This window comes from Scyliorhinus canicula, chromosome 10 (assembly GCF_902713615.1).
Source record: "Scyliorhinus canicula chromosome 10, sScyCan1.1, whole genome shotgun sequence".
NCBI classification, from domain to species: domain Eukaryota; kingdom Metazoa; phylum Chordata; class Chondrichthyes; order Carcharhiniformes; family Scyliorhinidae; genus Scyliorhinus; species Scyliorhinus canicula.
This window is the reverse complement of record NC_052155.1, coordinates 122605264-122625338: the sequence shown is the minus strand read 5'-3', so window position 1 is coordinate 122625338 and position 20075 is coordinate 122605264. Positions and strand designations below refer to the sequence as shown.

Sequence of the window (20075 nt, the reverse complement as noted above, 5' to 3'; positions counted from 1 at the left end):
AGCATGGATGAGAGTTTCAATTGCATTAAGTGACGAATGTTTAAAACAGGCAAGTCTTTCAAGTCACAACCAAGTTAAATTTTAGCATACAGCTAAAGGCAAAGTTTCACACCTTAATTGAAATAAACTCTCTTAGTAAACAGCTGGAAAGAATGGAAGATGCTCAGTCGAATTTAGTGTCAATTTAAGGGGTAAAATTCTACGAACATCAAGTTAATTAAAAGAAAATTGGAGATGACCTGGCTACGAGAAACATCATTTAAGTCAAAATCAAAGGCAAAGTTATGAACTGGGGACAATTGGAAAATTAAACGATTTGAAATCACAGAAATAAAAGTTAACTATTGAAACGAAAGCATTTTTTAAAATCAGATCTGAGAGGAGACGATATGCCCAAAATGAATAACGAGTTGTAGTAAGATGTTTACATCAAAGATACTTTTAAACTATCAAAGTGAAACAAGCCCATATACAATACAGTCGTTAAAACTTAATAACTCTTCGAAAGAGAATATAAACCCAGGGAGCAGAAGCAGCAGCACTCTGCAACAGCAACAGGAGAGAGAGAGAGAGAGAGAGAGAGACGCAGCCGGCTGGAGAAAGACAAGGAAAGCAGCCGAGTTTAAACAGCTAATACAACTCAAGAAGACCAGATTTTAAGTGGTTATTAGCTTACTTCACTTCCTTAATAACACAGGACCCAGGACACCAATGCTATTAAGGGGAAAATTCTTCGGTGAAGGTATGGGTTATACCGGGGGATAGGCTCCGAGAACCCCGCCCGTAACTTCCAGAGAACGCTGCCTGGAATCACGGCGGCAGTCCCGTCCGGAGCCCACAGCCCGGAATCGTCCCCTAGCAGTCCTGAGAACTCCGCCCGTAACTCCAGCGAACGCTGCCTGGAATCACGGCGGCAGTCTCAGGCTGCCCCTAGCAGTCCTGGCAACCCCGCCCGTAACTCCAGCGAACGCTGCCTGGAATCACGGCGGCAGTCCCAGGCTGCCCCTAGCAGTCCTGAGAACCCCGCCCGTAACTCCAGCGAACGCTGCCTGGAATCACGGCGGCAGTCTCAGGCTGCCCCTAGCAGTCCTGGCAACCCCGCCCGTAACTCCAGCGAACGCTGCCTGGAATCACGGCGGCAGTCTCAGGCTGCCCCTAGCAGTCCTGGCAACCCCGCCCGTAACTCCAGCGAACGCTGCCTGGAATCACGGCGGCAGTCCCAGGCTGCCCCTAGCAGTCCTGACAACCCCGCCCGTAACTCCAGCGAACACTGCCTGGAATCACGGCGGCAGTCCCAGGCTGCCCCTAGCAGTCCTGACAACCCCGCCCGTAACTCCAGCGAACACTGCCTGGAATCACGGCGGCAGTCTCAGGCTGCCCCTAGAGACGATAACCGCAGGGTTCACTCACTTACCCTCTTTAAAACGGGTTCGCTGGACTGACCTGGATCTCGCAGAGGCTTCTCGACAAACCAAAGGCAAGGCTGAGCAACGATCAAACTGGTAGTAGGCGAATACCAAGGTGGAAAACAAATTTTTACTCACGTTGGGGGCCAAATTCGTCCTCTACTTTGAACGAGCTCAGTCGATTACGCCGGTTAGTTGCGCAGACCCCTCTGGAGATCCCCGTACGGGCCACCAAATGTGAATTGCGCTTTCACGTATCTGATCGTCAGTCCAGAAGTAAAACACTCGAACACGTCAGTAACGAATATTCGTTTATTTACGGCCGGGACAAATCTCTAAGCAGTCGGGTAACCACCTTCGAGAAGTGCCAAAATCCCAGAATAAGGACTGTATTTTTATACATTTTACAGCTTAGGGGTGGTCCCCTTAAATTCCTAGATACACCTATGATTTGGCAAGGATCCAGAACATGTACATATATGGAATTATTCTTCGAGGTCGGGAGGTTATTTTTGACATAATCATTAGCACAAGTCTGTTACAAAGGTTTTTGTATCCCATGGCCATCTGGCTTAACTCATTCCAAAGCCCATTCCTTTTACATTTCAATGTTTATTTGTCTCAACTGGTCAAACGAGCTTAATTACGCTATCTCTGCAATAAAGTAACGCTTCCCATTCATTCCATTCTTTGACTTTTTGACCTCTCTGCTTTCACAGATGCGGGTCAGAACATTAAATAGTACTAAAGCCACACTCCCCTCTTTCCATCCCATAACCTTCTGACATCTCTGCTTTCACAGATGCCGGTCAGAACACGCTCCCTTTATTTCATCTCTTGACCTGTTGACATCTCTTTCACAGAGCTTTTCAGAACTGTTATATTAACCCTATCAGCGAAGTTCCAAATGAAATCCACTTCTACAAAGTCACATAACCTTTGAGAAATCTGCTTAAGAAAGAAACAGGCATGGTGCTGGAACTCACATCAAGTTTCCAAGATGGCGTTGGAGTGAGGCGACTCTCTGCGAGCTCTCCCCAACAGATCCGCTTTTTACTTAACTTATACTTGTTCTAATCTTTTCAAAATTAATTCTAAAACTAACATTATTACTAACCTCTCTCCTTTATCCTCTCTTGCAGGCTTGAACATCCTCCGAGGCCCTTGGAGACCTTTTGACCCGACCCGACCTGACCTCCGCGACCTGGAAGAAGATCAGGCCCAAAGCGGAAGTGAAGCCCCGACCTCGATTTGCAGCCAACCCGGACCTCGGAGCTCCAAACCCGGCCTAGCTACCGACGCCAACCCCCGGATCGCCCGGCCCAGTCCCCGGAGCTTCCGACCCAACCCCCGACGGCAAGACCTGGCCCAACGCGACCCCGAGAGACCTGCCCAGCGACCCGACCCGGAGAGGCCCGCACAACAACCCGACCTACCTGGTGATGGAAGAAAGAAAAATCCACATGGAGGCCCGGCCGGGCCTACTTCAAGATCCGACCCCAGGAGCGCCCAGGGAGGGAACAGACCGCGGGACCCAGCCCAACCTGCCTCAGGAAGCCCCTGCCCACAGCCCAGGATGCCAGAAATGGCGGAGACCACACGCGAGGACCCGAACGCGCTGCAAGGTATTCCCGTGCCCGCAAAACACCAGGACCTATCCGGATCGCAAACTCACCCCCCCCCCAGCAACCCTTCTACCTCAACCAGCGCCCTGGACCCCGCAAGACGCAACCACCTACCGTCCACAAGGGCTGACGTCTCCCATCGGATCCCACAATCATCCAGCAGCAGCCGGCGACCGAGGAAGTGAGGGAAACGCGGTGGTCTGCAGGTTAGACTGAAGCAACACGGTTTCAAGGCCCCTCTCCCCTGCATACTCCTAGCAAACGTCCAAGCGATCGAAAACAAGCTGGATGAACTTAACGCCAGACTTACCTCTCAGAGGGAAGTGAGAGACTGCTGTGTGCTAGTTTCACAGAGACATGGCTTACCCCGCCTCACTGGACTGTACCATACAACCTGAAGGCTTCTCAATTCACCGGGCGGACCGCACGGCATCATCAGGCAAAGCGAAGGGTGGAGGGGTTTGCCTCCTCATCAACTCCTCCTGGTGCTTGCATGTGGCGACCCTGGCGACCTACTGCTCCCCAGACCTGGAATACCTGACCGTAAAGTGTCGACCATACTATCTTCCACGTGAGTTCATTTCAGTCATTATCACAGCAGTCTACATCCCACCCCAGGCAGAAGTGAGGAAGGCGCTGGACGAACTGTACACAGTTATAAACAACTACGAAACAGAACACTCGGAGGCCTTGTTCATCGTGGCCGGAGACTTCAACAAGGCCAACCTCAAGAGTGTACTGCCAAAATTCCACCAGCACACCTCCTGCCCCACCAGGGGCGACAACACTCTTGACCACTGCTACTCAAAAATCAAGGGCGCCTACCATTCCATCCCCCGACCCCACTTTGGGAAATCAGACCATAAGACTGTGCTCCTTCTCCCGGCTTACAAGCAGAAACTCAAGCGGGAGAATCCAGCTAAGAAGGTTGTGCAGTGCTGGTCCGATGAGACAGAAGAGCTCTTATGTGACTGCCTTGAGACAGTGGACTGGTCCATATTTAAGAAATCAGCGACCAACTTAAATGAGTATGCCACCACCGTCACAGACTTCATCAGCAAATGTGTGGATGACTGCGTGCCAAAGAAAGCAGTACGTACGTTCCCCAACCGCAAACCAGGGCTCAATCGCGAGATTGACTCCCTACTGAAGGACAGATCTGAGGCGTTCAAGGCAGACGACTCTGACCTATACAAGAAATCCAGGTACGACCTCCGCAAAGCCATCCGAGATGCCAAGAGAGAATATGAAACCAAGCTAGAGTCACAGACAGACTCTCGGCGGTTCTGGCAAGGACTAAACAACATAACGGGCTACAAAGCAAAGCCGAGCAGTATCTCCAGCAGCAGTGCATCCCTTCCCGATGAACTCAATCCATTCTATGCTCGGTTCGAGCAGGTAACCAACAATCCGTTGTCGAGTGCCCCAGCAGCCCATAATTCACCCATCCCCACCATCACAGCTTCCGAAGTCAGATCGGCCTTCCTCGGAAGGCGACGGGCCCGGATGGGATGCCTGGTCGTGCACTCAGAGCCTGCGCAAACCTGCTTGCAGAGGTATTCACAGACATCTTTAACCTGTCCCTACACCACTCTGAGGTCCCCTCCTGCTTCAAGAAGACCACCATCATACCGGTACCAAAGAAGAACCAGGCAATGTGCCTCAATGACTACCATCCGGTGGCCCTGACGTCAGTCGTAATGAAGTGCTTCGAGAGGCTGATCATGAAGCGTATCACCTCCATACTCCCGGAACGCCTTGACCCACTTCAATTCGCATACCGTCGCAACCGGTCCACATCAGATGCCATTTCCCTGGCCCTCTGCTCATCCCTAGAGCATTTCGAAAACAAGGACTCCTACATCAGTCTCCTCTTTATTGACTACAGCTCCGCCTTCATCACCATAATCCCAGCCAAGCTCATATCAAAGCTCCAAAACCTAGGACTTGGCTCTCCACTCTGCAACTGGATCCTCGATTTTCTGACCAACAGACCACAATCAGTAAGAATGAACAACAACACCTCCTCCACAATAGTCCTCAATACACGGGCCGCGCAAGGCTGCGTACTTAGCCCCCTACTCTACTCTCTGTACACAAACGACTGCATAGAAAAACTTGGTTGCAACTCCATCTACATGTTTGCTGACGATACGACCATAGTGGGCCGGATCTCGAATAACGACGAGTCAGAATACAGGAGTGAGATAGAGAACCTAGTGGAGTGGTGTAACGACAACAATCTCTCCCTCAATTCCAGCAAAACTAAAGAGCTGGTCATTGACTTCAGGATGCAAAGTACTGTACACACTCCTGTCAGCATCAACGGGGCCGAGGTGGAGATGGTTAGCAGTTTCAAATTCCTAGGGGTGCACATCTCCAAAAATCTGTCCTGGTCTACCCACGTCGAAGCTCCTCAGGAAACAGAAATTCAGCATGTCCACATTAACCCTTACCAACTTTCACAGATGCACCATAGAAAGCATCCTATCGGGTATGGCAACTGCTCGGCAAGGGCCGCAAGAAACTTCAGAGAGTCGTAAATACCGCCCAGTCCATCACATGAACATGCCTCCCATCCATTGACTCCATCTACACCTCCCGCTGCCTGGGGAAAGCGGGCAGCATAATCAAAGATCCCTCCCACCCGGCTTACTCACTCTTCCAACTTCTTCCATCGGGCAGGAGATACAGAAGTCTGAGAACACGCACGGACAGAATCAAAAACAGCTTCTTCCCCGCTGTTACCAGTCTCCTAAATGACCCTCTTATGGACTGACCTCATTAACACTAAACCCTGTATGCTTCATCCGATGCCAGTGCTTATGTAGTTACATGTATATCTTATGTTGCCCTATTATGTATTTTCTTTTATGTCCTTTTCTTCCCATGCACTTAGTGATCTGTTGAGCTGCTCGCAGAAAAATACTTTTCACTGTAACTCGGTACACGTGACAATAAACAAATTCAAACCAATCGAATCCAATCCAAAGAGCAAGCATTCACTCACATCAAGACAATGCTGCTCTCCACTGATATTCTTGCCAACTATAACCCAACCCTGTTCACCACTGTAGCAGTGGGTGCTTCATCCACAGGCCTTGGAGAGGAGTCTACTTTCAGGAACAACTGGATGGAAGTGGCCAACCCGTTTACTATGCTTCCAAAGGGTCATTGGACATGGATACAAGATCTACTGTCATAAAAAAGAGGCGCCTCGCAGCTTCCACCACAGTACCCATAGTCAAACACGACGTTTGAAAGAGAGGTTTGCGCTGTAAAAACCCTCCTAAAAAGAATGAGAACTTTTCCCCAGTCTTGCCAACCTGCAGGTCCACCCCATTTCAATGCAACTTGACTCCATCTGAACTCCAGATGGACAGGAAACTTTGCACACTAAAAACTGTTGGTAACTAAGGATTAGTTACAGGACATCCATGAGAAACAAGAAGAGTCTCCTCCTCATCCCTATAATCCACCCATTTCCACAGCAAAGTGGAAAGACATCGCGGAAGATATCCTGTTGACAGAACAACGTCCAAGTCAACAGAGTGTTCTTCCAACAGTAGTGCAATGAGTTATGGGATATAAATCCAAGTGGCAACTAGAATAGCTTGAAATTCATTGGGGAAAGACTTGGGAGGAGGTGTAACATAATGGTCTTGCTCATATAGGGTTAACATGAGCCTGAAAACAGTATTTAATATTCCTCATTTGGAAATAATGATCAAATTCCTTTATGAAAGAGTTGATGAACTCAACCCCAGCAATGAGTTGTGACATAGCATAGGAAGAAAACGAGAAAGGGGATTAAATGGATAGTTCTTTCAAAGAGATAGCACATACACATGAGACTAGTCTCTGCCTTTGCTGGAAGATTCTATTCTGAGAATTCATTGTGAACTTCAGCAGGATTTTCCCAGTGAGCACAGGCAGCTGTTTTGATGGCATTTCCCTAGGGCTTCTGCTCACCCCCTGTCAAATTTACAAGCAATAATACGAGTGGCAGCCTTTTTTTTACGGGAAGAGTGGAGGGGTGAAAGTCAGTCTGGGGGAGGACTGGGCCAATTGAGTCGTAAGATAACAGGAATTGTGTATGGGTTTCTGTAGTGAATTAACTGATGGAAATACTGTGGCGGGTGATATAATGGACTACATGTAGCTGGAATTTGTTGATATTTATGTTGGAGAATATAGGTGGGTTGGAAGCTGTAATGAACATAAGCAATTGTCATACTTTATAGTTGGTATTTTTGCAGTAATATTATTAAAACCTTGGTTAAAATGCTTACAGACAGTTTGTCTGCTGGAGCTGTGATTAGAAGTGGAGACATCAGCAGGGCAAATGTTTTGCTGATAGATATTAAAAGCCATTTCACCTGTTTGCAGATAGAGGGCTAATGTAATGTAACAGTATGAGGCTGGCTAAACAAATCAAGGCACATCTTGTAACAATAGACAAAGGAATGCTGTGTGCTTTGGGTACAGATGGTGTAGATAATGGGAGGGGCCAGGTCTGTCTGGACAAATGAGTTTATTCCAGGGCTTTAAGATGAGCAGAAGATTTTCAGCTTGGTCCTAAAAAAAAGTTTCTCTTTCCAAGGTTTCTGCACGAAGGTAAACAAGTAAAACCTGGTTGTTAACTTTCGACTTAAGTGGTATCTGAAGTAATAGGTTGCTTCATTGGAATGTAGCGTCACGTATCAGGAAGCAATTTAAGATGTTGTACCTGTTAACTGTAAAGCTATTTCTTTGTTGCTGATGTTCCTAACTATGTGTTCAAATTATTATTTTTTAAATATAAAAGCTGTCTACTGGTTAGGGTTATCACTCCTGTGGTGCAGTGACATTTCCTCACAGCTTTACCAAATACAAATAGTTAGGTTCTAACTGGGATCTTAACCAAAATTGATGTTCTGGTCCAGACCCATAACAAAGCCCAACTTAGGATTAACCACAATACAAAGGATGCTAAGCGTTCAACAGGCAAAGGGATACTGACCAAGGACAGGGATGGAGACAGTAGCAAAGATGCAAACCTTGTCGCAGAATTTAAAGACAATGGGCAGAATTGTTCCCTCCTGCCAATAACGGAAATCATGATGGGTGGGAAAGGAGGATGTGGAGACAGTCAAAGAATCCGTTTCCCAACTCCCAGAAATGATGTTGGGATCTTGTTTTACCACCTTTCATGGTGTGTTAATAGTGGGTCGACTTTCCCACTGACGCACATTGGGTACCCCTTTTGCATCTCATGAATGCTCATTAAAACCCCAACAGTCCGGAATCTTGTTGCCCCATTGAATTTTCCACCCTACCAATGTCAATTTAGACTGTTCTATTTCCCGGCTCAATATAAATGGCGTGCATCCAGAGATGGAGACTATCAGGACTTACCGGGTGCTCAGTGCTTGCTGCATCTTTCCTGATGACCACTCCCGGGTGCTGGGAGATGCAGAGGAGATGGGAAGGGGAGTTCTGGGCACAAGCAGGGAGCTAAAGTCTGCAAAGAGTTGTGCAGGGCATGATAGGGGGGTGGAAGTCTGAGCGGGGGCGGGCTTGAAAGCAGGAAAGAGAGGTGGAGGATATGAAGTTGGGTGGAAAGGGGATGGAAAGCTGGAAGGAAGGTGTAGTGACTGTGGAAGAGGGGGAGAGTGTTCTAAAGGGCGGGGTTCATTGAGTCTATGGTGGAGCCCTGTGAGGAGAACTGAGGTACTGGCGGTAGGAGTGATAGGTTAGTTTGAGAGGGGAAGGAGGATGCGGTCGGATGGGAGGGTCAGGATGTGTGTTTGATGGGTGTTCTTCTCATCTGGAGGGTCATGGAGGTGACCAAAGAATGTGACGAGGATAATGGGAATGGGAAGAGGCAGGGTGGGAATGAGCATGGGAATGGGTTTGGGCTCCATGGAGAGAGAAGACATGTGGTTGGTGATGTGGTCTGGGATAACAGGCAAAAGTTCAAAGGTTACAGAGTGGAGAGTACCGGTTGCATTGTGTGGTCAATGGTGATGAGGAAAAGTTGGTGATGGACAGGAGGAGGGTAAAAGGTGGTGGTGCAGATTTGGAAGGAGGTACATACCATCTCTGCAGCAAGGCACTGCCCTCGATGTCCAACTGCAATGCATCACGGTGGAAAGAGGGTCCACTTGGCAGGGTGAATCGCAAGGTCAGCACAACTAAAGGGTCATCCTCATAACCATGGGGGAACTTTATGAGAAGGCATGGTCATTTGAAATTCTCACTGTATCGTGCAGGTGTAGGGTGATGGTGGTCTGAGGATGGTGTTGAGGTGGTGTGAGGGTGGAGGTGATGGGGGTGAACGTGTGGGTGGGGGGTGGTGAGGGTGGTGTAGGGTGAGGGTGGTTTTGAGATGGTGTTAAGGTGGTGGTGAGGGTGGTGTTGAGGGGATTGACACATGTGTTATGGGTATTTGCAACTCAGGAAGGACTCACTGCTGCATGCTCCGCCGCTGCTGTTTTCACCCTCTTGAGCAGTTCCAGCTCATACAGCCACAGTGCATCCCCCCAGGGCTGTGTTGACTAGCAGGAAGTACACCATTGCTGGTTGAATTCCAGTGTCCATTGTCTACAAGGCCAACATGTTAGTATCGTGCATACCCCGTACACAACCAAGGCCAATGGGCTTCATGGTGTCCCCAGTTGGCACTGCGGGCTCTGCCCCCGGATGTACCCCCCCATGTCCGCGCCCCTGGCCCTATGATTGGCCGGCACGGTTTGGGCCTCTGGCCCTGCCACCTGCCCCTGATGGCAGGTGTACTGCCGGCTGGCACTGCTCTTTCCGGGGGTATTGGAGGAGGAGAATCATGGAGGCCCTGGAGAATACCGGGTCAGACCCGCTAATGATACGCAAACAGTGTTTACCGTAAGTGCGTTCTGGAACGCATTGAGGCCGCTGTCGAGGTGACGGAGAATTGCGATATGGTGTCAAATTGGCACCTGCCGCGATTTGGCGTCGGAGCCTCTCGATTTTGGTGACGGCAAAAGGAGAATCCCACCCATGATTCTTGGATGGCCTGCTCATCATTATTGTTACTCCTGTCATCATCTTCATAGCCATCGTCCACAAAGAAGAAGTTTCTTCTTATCGTCTCCCTTTCTTTGCTATTCTCTGGTCTTGTTGATGCTCTGTATTGTGGGAGGGAAGGCAGAAACTAAGAATTCCTTGAGAACAGGAACCCGGAAAGGCAAAGAGGCTTCTGGCTGTCATGGGACTTCATAGAGATCTCACTAATCATACCACTTCCGCAATTAAAACTATCACTTATTCATCATAAGGGATTAGTGTGCTAATGTTTGTTACATTTACCTCTGGTCACCATCTTTTCTGGGCATTGTGTTCACGTTTCTCCGAGGTTCATAAATTATGCAGCACAGAAGGAGGCTGTCATAATATACACACAAGTATATGATGGTACATAGACACACACTGACTGACACACTGAAAGACCAATCAACACATGGAACACAGCAGCCAATCACCAGACAGGACACGGTCACTATAAAGCCAGAGAGCACTAGTTTTCCCGCTCTCTTGGGATGCAGCCTCTGAGACAGCCAGAGCCCGTAATCAGTAGCACGAACATCTGCCATGTGCTAGCAGTATAGTCTGGTCAGGTTAGCCTCAGGTCTCCAGTCAACCTAACATAGTGTCGACCCACAGTGCAAGTATGTTTAACAGCTCATAGTTAAATAAAATAGAGTTGTATTTCTACAAGTGTTGGTAGCCTGTCTCTCTCTCGCTTCTCTGGTAAACGCAGTCCTCGCAGACCCAGCATACCCACCACATCATGGTACCAGTGCGTGATGTTAGAGTTTGATGGACCTACCCTCAAATAATCTGCCTTCGACCAGCGATCAGCCATCCGGTAGTATGGACAGCGTCCGCCCTCCCCCGCCGCTCCGCATCACCAGCAACCTCGGTGTGAACTGGAAGATCTTTAAACAAAGGTTTCAACTGCACTTCGAAGCTACAGATCTGGAAGCTGCTTCAGATGCCAGGAAGATTGCTCTCTCCCTCTCCACGGCCGGGGACCACGCCATCCATATCTTCAACTCCCTCACATTCGCTGAAGGTGAGGACAAGTCCAAGTTCAAGACAGTCCTGCTCAAATTCGACAGCCGCTGTGACATCGAAGTCACCGAAAGTTTTGAACGCTACATCTTTTAACAGCGTCTGCAGGGTAAGGATGAACCTTTTCAATCTTTCCTCACCCATCTTCACATCCTCGCGCAATCCTGCAATTACGGCTCCACCTCCGATTCGATGATCCGCGACCAGATCGTTTTTGGTGTGCAATCGGACCCCCTACGCCAGCAGCTCCTCAAAGTTAAACAGCTCACCCTCGCTATAGCCATCGACACCTGCGTTCTGCATGAGCACGCCCCTAACCGATACTCGCACATTCAAGCGGCAGAGACGGCGCAGCAAGGCCCCCACGAAGCAGAGCGGGTGCAGGCCGTAAAACAGCTCCAGGGCCTGAGCCTGGATGAGGGCGGCCATTTCGCGTGCTTTTCATGGGCTCCCGCGCATGCACGCACCGACCGAGGGGACAGCGAGGCTGAAGACCGAACTGCGCGCGCACTACGTACGACCGTGCCGTGCGTGCGCGGTGGCCCACTGAACGTCTGATGTCACGACGTGCAACAACTGTGGCTCTGCCCACGTAAAGCGTCCCGCGAAATTCCGACATTGTCTCCAGTGTGGCAAGCTTGGCCACTACGCAGCCCTATGTAGGTCTGCTCAACAAACTACCTCTCATCGCTCACACCAGCCACGCAGGGACGTCCGGACCGTCCAGCCACCGGTCACCGATTCCGACCTCGACATGATTCCGGACCCTGACACCGAGGATCTCAAATCCCCATTACGGGTGGGCATCATCACCAAACACAAGGTGCTTCAGAAACAAAAAGCCAAGTCCTTCCCAGTGCTGAGCATTGATCGGGACGACGAGTGGTGTGCCACCTTCACGGCCAACAAATCTCGCATCCGATTCCTGCTGGACACCGGCGCTTCAGCCAACCTCATTTCGCAGTCTGTACTCGACAGCCTCCACGTTAAACCAACCTTCCTGCCATCCGCCTGCCAGCTTCTTGACTACAATGGCAATTCCATTGCTGGCAGTGGCTCATGCCAGCTTGTGGTGTCGCACCGCTCCTTAAAGGCCACCCTGCCCTTCGAGATTGTAGGGTCCACCAAAGCTTCCCTGCTCGGTGCTCAGACGTGCAAGATCCTGAATCTCGACCAAAGGGTTCACTCCTTGTTACCCGCTGAGGTTTCAGCATCGCCGGACGCTGACTTTCAAACACAACTGAAGAACATCATCACTCAATACCACGGTGTATTCGAGTGCATGGGCACATGTACAAAATTATTTTAAAACCAAATGCCACGCCTGTGGTTCACGCACCTCACCGGGTACCGGTGCCCCTCAAGGACCGCCTCAAGCAGCAGCTGCAGGACCTCCAGGACCAGGGCGTCATATCTAGAGTAACAGAACCAACTGACTGGGTCAGCTCCATGCTGTGTGTTAAGAAACCATCTGGTGAACTATGCATCTGCATCGGCCGCAAGGATCTGAACCGCAACATTATGAGGGAACACTACCCTATCCCAAAGCACGAAGAACTCACCTGCGAGATGGCTCACGCCAAATTTTTCACAAAGCTGGACGCATCTAAGGGGCTCTGGTAGATTCAACTTGACGCATCCAGTCGGAAGCTCTGCACCTTTAACACCCCATTTGGCCGGTATTGTTACAACCGGATGCCGTTTGGCATTTTCTCAGCCTCGGAGGTGTTCCACTGAATAATGGAGCAAATGATGGAGGGCATCGAAGGGGTGCGGGTATACGTAGACGACATCATTGTCTGGTCTACCACCCCGCAGGAACACATTGATCGCCTCCAGTGCGTCTTCCGGAGAATCCATGAGCATGGCCTCCGCCTCAAGAGCCAAATGCTCCTTTGGTCAAACGGAAATTAAATTCCTCAGAGACCACATTTCACAGTTTGGCGTGCAGTCGGATGCTGACAAGGTGCCGGCCATTAATGCCATGAAGACACCGGAGGACAAGAAGGTGGTCCTCCGCTTCCTGGGCATGGTCAACTTCCTGGGGAAGTTCATCCCCAACCTCGCATCTCACACCACCAGACAGCCAGTCCAGCATTGGAGCAGTGCTCCTTCAACGCGATGACGCCTCCTCATGGGCTCCAGTCGCATACGCATCACGTGCAATGATGCCGATCGAGTAACGCTACGCGGAAATCGAAAAAGAGTGCCTGGGCCTTCTCACGGGAATTGTCAAATTCCATGACTACGTCTATGGACTCCCCAAATTTACGGTCGAGACGGACCACAGGCCATTGGTCAACATTATTCAAAACGACCTTAATGATATGACTCCGAGCCTGCAACGCATCCTCCTTAAACTCAGGCGGTATGATTTCGAACTGGTCTACACCCCGGGTAAGGAGCTCATCGTCGCCGATGCACTCTCCCGTTCTGTCACTGCGCCCTGAGAGCCGTCGGGCCTCGTGTGCCAAATTGATGCTCATGTTGAGTTCTGCGCATCTAATCTACCCGCCAATGATGAACGACTCATCCAGATTCGTCATGAAACAGCCAATGATCCTCTGCTCCAACGTGTCATGCTCCATCTGACAGACGGATGGCTCAAGGGCCAATGCCCGCAATTCTACAACATCAAAGATGACCTGGCAGTGGTAGATGGAATTCTGCTGAAGTTGGACAGGATCGTCATTCCGCACAGCATGCGGGAACTCGTCCTTGAACAGCTCCATGAGGGTCACCTGGGGTGGAGAAGTGCCGCCACCGGGACCGTGAGGCAGTGTACTGGCCTGGCATCAACCAGGACATCGCCAACGCCGTTCTCAACTGCCCGACATGCCAATGGTTCCAGCCGGCTCAGCCAAAGGAGAACTTGCAGCCACATGAACTGGTGTCGTCCCGCTGGACCAAGGTGGGCATTGATCTTTTCCATGCCCTAGGCCGGGACTGCGTCCTCATAGTGGACTATTTCTCTAACTACCCAGAGGTGGTTAGGCTACACGACCTCACATCGAGAGCGGTCATCCATGCGTGCAAGGAGACTTTCGCTCGCCATGGCATCCCTCTCACAACAATGTCCCGTGTTTTGCTAGTCACGTGTGGTCCAATTTTGCCCAGCGATATAATTTCACGCACGTCACCTCCAGTCCCCACTACCCCCAGTCCAATGGCAAAACTGAGAAGGGGATGCACATTGTCAAACGACTCCTGTGCAAAGCGGCCGATGCGGGATCCGACTTTTACCTCGCACTACTTGCCTATAGGTCAGCTCCATTGTCCACTGGCCTGTCACCAGCTCAATTGTTGATGAATCGCATGCTGCGAACAAAGGTGTCGGCCATTCATGTCCCAGACTTGGACAACCTTCCAGTCCTGCATCGAATGTAGTTGTCTCGGGCCCAACACAAAATCGGCGTACGACGCCCGGGCCACGGATCTCCCTGCTCTTGCTCCTGATGACAAGGTTCGTGTCCGACTTCCCAAAGGTGGCTGCTCCGCCGCCGCTGTGGTACTCAAAAAAATGGTTCGTCTACAGGACGGCTCTCTCCTTCGCTGAAATAGGCGAGCACTGCGGCTCCTTCCACGCTCGCCGCCAGATCGTCATGTCCTGCCTCACCCTCAGGACAGGCCCATCACAGAGTTTGCAGATCTACCTTTTGTGTTGCCACCCTCTGCGACTGACACAGTCCCGCCCGTTCCAGAGCAGGCGGCCCCTGACCCACCCTTGAAGCGGTCAACCAGAATTCGCCACCCACCACAGAGACTGAATTTATGAACTTCCTTAATTTCTGAACTCTCTAAACTCATGAACTGATTGTTTCGTTACCCTGTTTATTAATTCACTAGTTTGTACATACTGTTATTCATGTTCTGCTTTGTGTTACATACAGTCTATCTGCACTAGACACTTTCCCGTGTAAATATGTTAGAACTTTTTTATACAGTCCTGTAAATATGCTTACATATGCCCCACATAGTCAGGAACATTCACATACCACACTATGTATTGCCACGTACACGTATTTTTTTTAAAAGGGGAGATGTCACAATATACACACAAGTATATGATGGTGCATAGACACACACTGACTGACACACTGAAAGACCAATCAACACACAGAACACAGCAGCCAATCACCAGACAGGTCACGGTCACTATAAAGCCAGAGGGCACTAGTTTTCCCGCTCTCTCGGGATGCAGCCTCTGAGACAGCCAGAGCCCGCAGTCAGTAGTACGAACATCTACCATGTGCTAGCAGTAGAGGCTGTTCAGGTTAGGCATAGGTCTTCAGTCAACCTAACATAGTGTCGACCCACAGTGCAAGTATGTTTAACAGCTCATAGTTAAATAAAATAGAGTTGTACTTCTACAAGTGTTGGTAACCTGTCTCTCTTACTGCTCTGGTAAACGCAGTCCTCCCAGACCCAGCATACCCAACACATCAGAGGCCATTGGGCCCATTGTATCTATACTTCTCTCTTTGAAAGATATTTACCATTAGTTTCAGGCCTTGCTCTTTCCTTGACCGTAAAGTGCCGCCCATACTATCTTCCACGTGAGTTCACTTCAGCCATTATCACAGCGGTCTACATCCCACCCCAGGCAGAAGTGAGGAAGGCGCTGGATGAACTGTACACAGTCATAAACAACTATGAAACAGAACACCCGGAGGCCTTGTTCATTATGGCCAGAGACTTCAACAAAGCCAACCTCAAGAGTGTACTGCCAAAATTCCACCAGCACATCTCCTGTCCCACCAGGGGCGACAACACTCTTGACCACTACTACTCAAAAATCAAGGGCGCCTACCGTTCCATCCTCCGACCGCACTTTGGGAAATCAGACCATAAGACAGTGCTCCTTCTCCCGGCTTACAAGCAGAAACTCAAGCGGGAGAATCCAGCTAAGAAGGTTGTGCAGTGCTGGTCCGAGGAAGCAGAAGAGCTCTTACATGACTGCTTAGAGACAGTGGATTGGTCCATATTTAAGAACTCAGCGACTAACTTAAATGAGTATGCCACCACCGTCACAGACTTCATCAGCAAATCTGTGGACGACTGCGTGCCAAAGAAAGCAGTACGTACGTTCCCCAACCGGAAACCATGGCTCAACCGCGAGATTGACTCCCTACTGAAGTACAGATCTGAGGCGTTCAAGGCAGACGACCCTGTCCTATACAAGAAATCCAGGTACGACCTCCGCAAAGCCATTCGAGATGCCAAGAGAGAATATCAAACTAAGCTAGAGTCACAGACAGACTCTCGGCTGTTGTGGCAAGGACTAAACAACATAATGGGCTACAAAGCGAAGCCAAGCAGCATCTCTGGCAGCAGCGCACCCCTCCCCGATGAACTCAATGCATTCTATGCTCGGTTGAGCAGGTAACCAACAATCTGCTGTCGAGTGCCCCAGCAGCCCATAATTCACCCATACCCACCATCACAGTTTCCGAAGTCAGATCGGCCTTCCTGAAAGTAAACCCTCTGAAGCGGCGGGCCCGGACGGGATCCTTGGTCGTGCACTCAGAGCCTGCGCATACCAGCTGGCAGAGATATTCACAGACATCTTTAACCTATCCCTACTCCACTCCGAGGTGCCCACCTGCTTCAAGAAGACCGCCATCATACCGGTACCAAAGAAGAACCAGGCAACATGCCTCAATGACTACCGCCCGGTGGCCCTGACTTCAGTCGTAATGAAGGGCTTCGAGAGGCTGATCATGAAGCGCATCACCTCCATACTCCCGGAACGCCTTGACCCACTTCAATTCGCATATCGTCGCAACCGGTCCATATCAGACGCCATTTCCCTGGCCCTACACTCATCCCTAGAGCATCTCGAAAACAAGGACTCCTACATCAGACTCCTATTTATTGACTACAGCTCCGCCTTCAACACCATAATCCCAGCCAAGCTCATATCAAAGCTCCAAAACCTAGGACTTGGCTCTCCACTCTGCAACTGGATCCTTGACTTTCTGACCAACAGACCACAGTCAGTAAGAATGAACACCAACACCTCCTCCACAATAGTCCTCCATACCGGTGCCCCTCAAGGCTGCGTACTTAGCCCCCTACTCTACTCCCTGTACACACACGACTGCGTGGCAAACCTTGGTTCCAACTCCAGCTACAAGTTTGCTGACGATACGACCATAGTGGGCCGGATCTCGAATAACGACGAGTCCGAACAGGAGGGAGATAGAGAACCTAGTGGAGTGTTGTAACGACAACAATCTCTCCCTCAATGCCAGCAAAACTAAAGAGCTGGTCATCGACTTCAGGAAGCAAAGTACTGTACACACCCCTGTCAGCATCAACGGAGCCGAGGTGGAGATGGTTAGCAGTTTCAAATTCCTTGGGGTGCACATCACCAAAAATCTATCCTGGTCCACTCACGTCGACGCTATCACCAAGAAAGCACAACAGCACCGATACTTCCTCAGGAAACTAAGGAAATTCGGCATGTCCACATTAACCCTTACCAACTTTTACAGATGCACTATAGAGAGAATCCTATCGGGCTGCATCACAGCCTGGTATGGCAACTGCTCGGCCCAGAACCGCAAGGAACTTCAGAGAGTCGTGAATACCGCCCAGTCCATCACACGAGCCTGCCTCCCATCCATTGATTCCATCTACACCTCCCGCTGCCGGGGGAAAGCGGGCAGCATAATCAAGGATCCCTCCCACCCGGCTTACTCACTTTTCCAACTTCTTCCATCGGGCAGGAGATTCAGAAGTCTGAGAACACGCACGAACAGACTCAAAAATAGCTTCTTCCCCACTGTCACCAGACTCCTAAATGACCCTCTTATTTACTGACCTCATTAACACTACACCCTGTATGCTTCAACCGATGCCAATGCTTATGTAGTTACATTGTATATCTTGTGTTGCCCTATTATGTATTCTCATGTATTTTCTTGAATTTTGTTTAATTCCCTTTTCTAATGATCTGCTGACCTGCTTGCAGAAAAATACTTTTCACTGTACCTCGGTACACGTGACAATAAACAAATCCAATCCAATCCAATCCAATCCATAACACCGACCTTTATTTTATTTTCAAATATCCTCTGTAACAAGATTGAGTGAATAAAGCTCAGGCTACCGTTTGACGATGTTTCATAGTTGGCATCAGATAGCTGATGTAATAGATTTCCTGTTGCTGAGTATTGCAGTGAAGGAAAGAATTTTATAATTCTGCAGGCTGGTAACTCCACTCAGAGGAGTAAAATACTGAGTGGAACTTAGAGGGCCCGTTCACCGTGGGCGCAAATCCCATTATGGCTGCGAACTCCCGCAAAAGTGCCATAATGGGATCTGCGCCAACGAGGTCTCGGTTTGAGATTTTCCCCGCCTCCTTCCTCGTGAGTGACACAATCAGGTTCATGGGCAGAAAGGACGTGAACCTGATTTCCATGAATTTTAGTGCATTTAACTATACTTAAAACGGCTTTATGCCATAACATTCGCCCAAGCATTATCCACCCACTCAGTCGGCATGATGTCACGCTGCTGCAAATTACTACTGGATTTCAAAAATGAGAACCATCATGGTGACCACACCGGGGGCGCAGATGTGAGGAAGATCATGTGAGAGACATGACACTGCCTCTGGCACCATGGCACTGCTAAACTGACACTGCCGGGTTAATACTTTCATGTTGGCACTGTCATGTTAGCACTTCCATGTTGGTACTACCAGGTTGGAACTGCCAGGTTGGCACTGCCACACCATCACCACATCCACATTAGCACTTCCAGGGTTCCAGGGGCAGTGTCATGTTGGCACTGCCTTGGGGGGGGGGGCCCTCTGGGGAGCCCCATTAGTGTGGTTCCCCTTGCGCGTGTTGAGGGGGAGGCCGATGGTTGTCATGAGGGGATTGTGTAAGCATTGGGGTGGGGGGGGCAGAGAGTATGGAAGGGGGTGGGGTCAGTGCCAGTGACAGGCAAGTGGCAGAAGTGCCAGTGAAGGGGGTGGGGGGTGCCCCGAAGCCAGTGGAAGAATGGGGGGGAGGCTCCCCACTGCTTCCATTGTGTGAGGGGTGCCTGATATCTGTGTAGTAAGGGGGTGGCTGCCCTTCTGTATGTGGGGTTGGGGGGTGTTCCTCTTATTTGTCAGGAGGTCCCGATCTCCTTCGGGGTGGTCCCGATCTCAGTTGGTGGTGGGGGGAGGGGGCCTTTAAAATATCTTTGAGATCGGGGCATCCTCAGAATCCCAGTGTTGCCGGCACGTTTAGGTCCCGCCCCTCCAGCTGGCTGTGTGATCCTTGCAAACATTTTGAAATTGCACAAAATACTATTTAATCAGGCGAGAAAAAGTACCCGTGAAGCCAATGATTTTCACAGAGCTTTTCTCACCTTTTTTTTTTACATAGAATTTACAGTGCAGAAGGAGGCCATTCGGCCCATCGAGTCTGCACCGGCTCTTGGAAAGAGCACCCTACCCCCTATCCAAGGTCAACACCTCCACCCTATCCCCATTACCCAGTAACCCCACCCAACACTAAGGGCAATTTTGGACACTAAGGGCAATTTATCATGGCCAATCCACCTAACCTGCACATCTTTGGACTGTGGGAGGAAACCGGAGCACCCGGAGGAAACCCACGCACACACGGGGAGGATGTGCAGACTCCGCACAGACAGTGACCCAAGCCGGAATCGAACCTGGGACCCTGGAGCTGTGAAGCAATTGTGCTATCCACAAGGCTACCGTGCTACCGTGGACCTGATCCAGCAATCTGAGAACTTTTGGGAAAATTCCACTGACAGAGTTATAAACCTCGATATAAACCACAGTGCAGAGTAAAGCATGATTTGTCAGCTATTGATTTCAGTGAAGAAACAATATAGTAATGTCTTGGTGTCCACGGAAAATAGGCTGCATTGGCCAATCCATTACCCTGCTTGTCCTTGTCAAGAGGACTGAACTTTGTCTGACACT

At 50.0% G+C, this 20075-nt stretch overlaps 1 protein-coding gene across 1 annotated transcript in view; it reads left to right on the top strand.

Annotated features, from left to right (window-relative positions):
* Nucleotides 1-20075, top strand: part of LOC119972143 (translation initiation factor IF-2-like) — a 70706-nt gene that overhangs the window by 17799 nt on the left and 32832 nt on the right. Inside the window, exon 2 of the mRNA XM_038808474.1 lies at nt 2549-3045. Coding sequence (XP_038664402.1) covers nt 2549-3045 — 497 coding nt within the window. The remainder of the gene's footprint in view (nt 1-2548; nt 3046-20075) is intronic.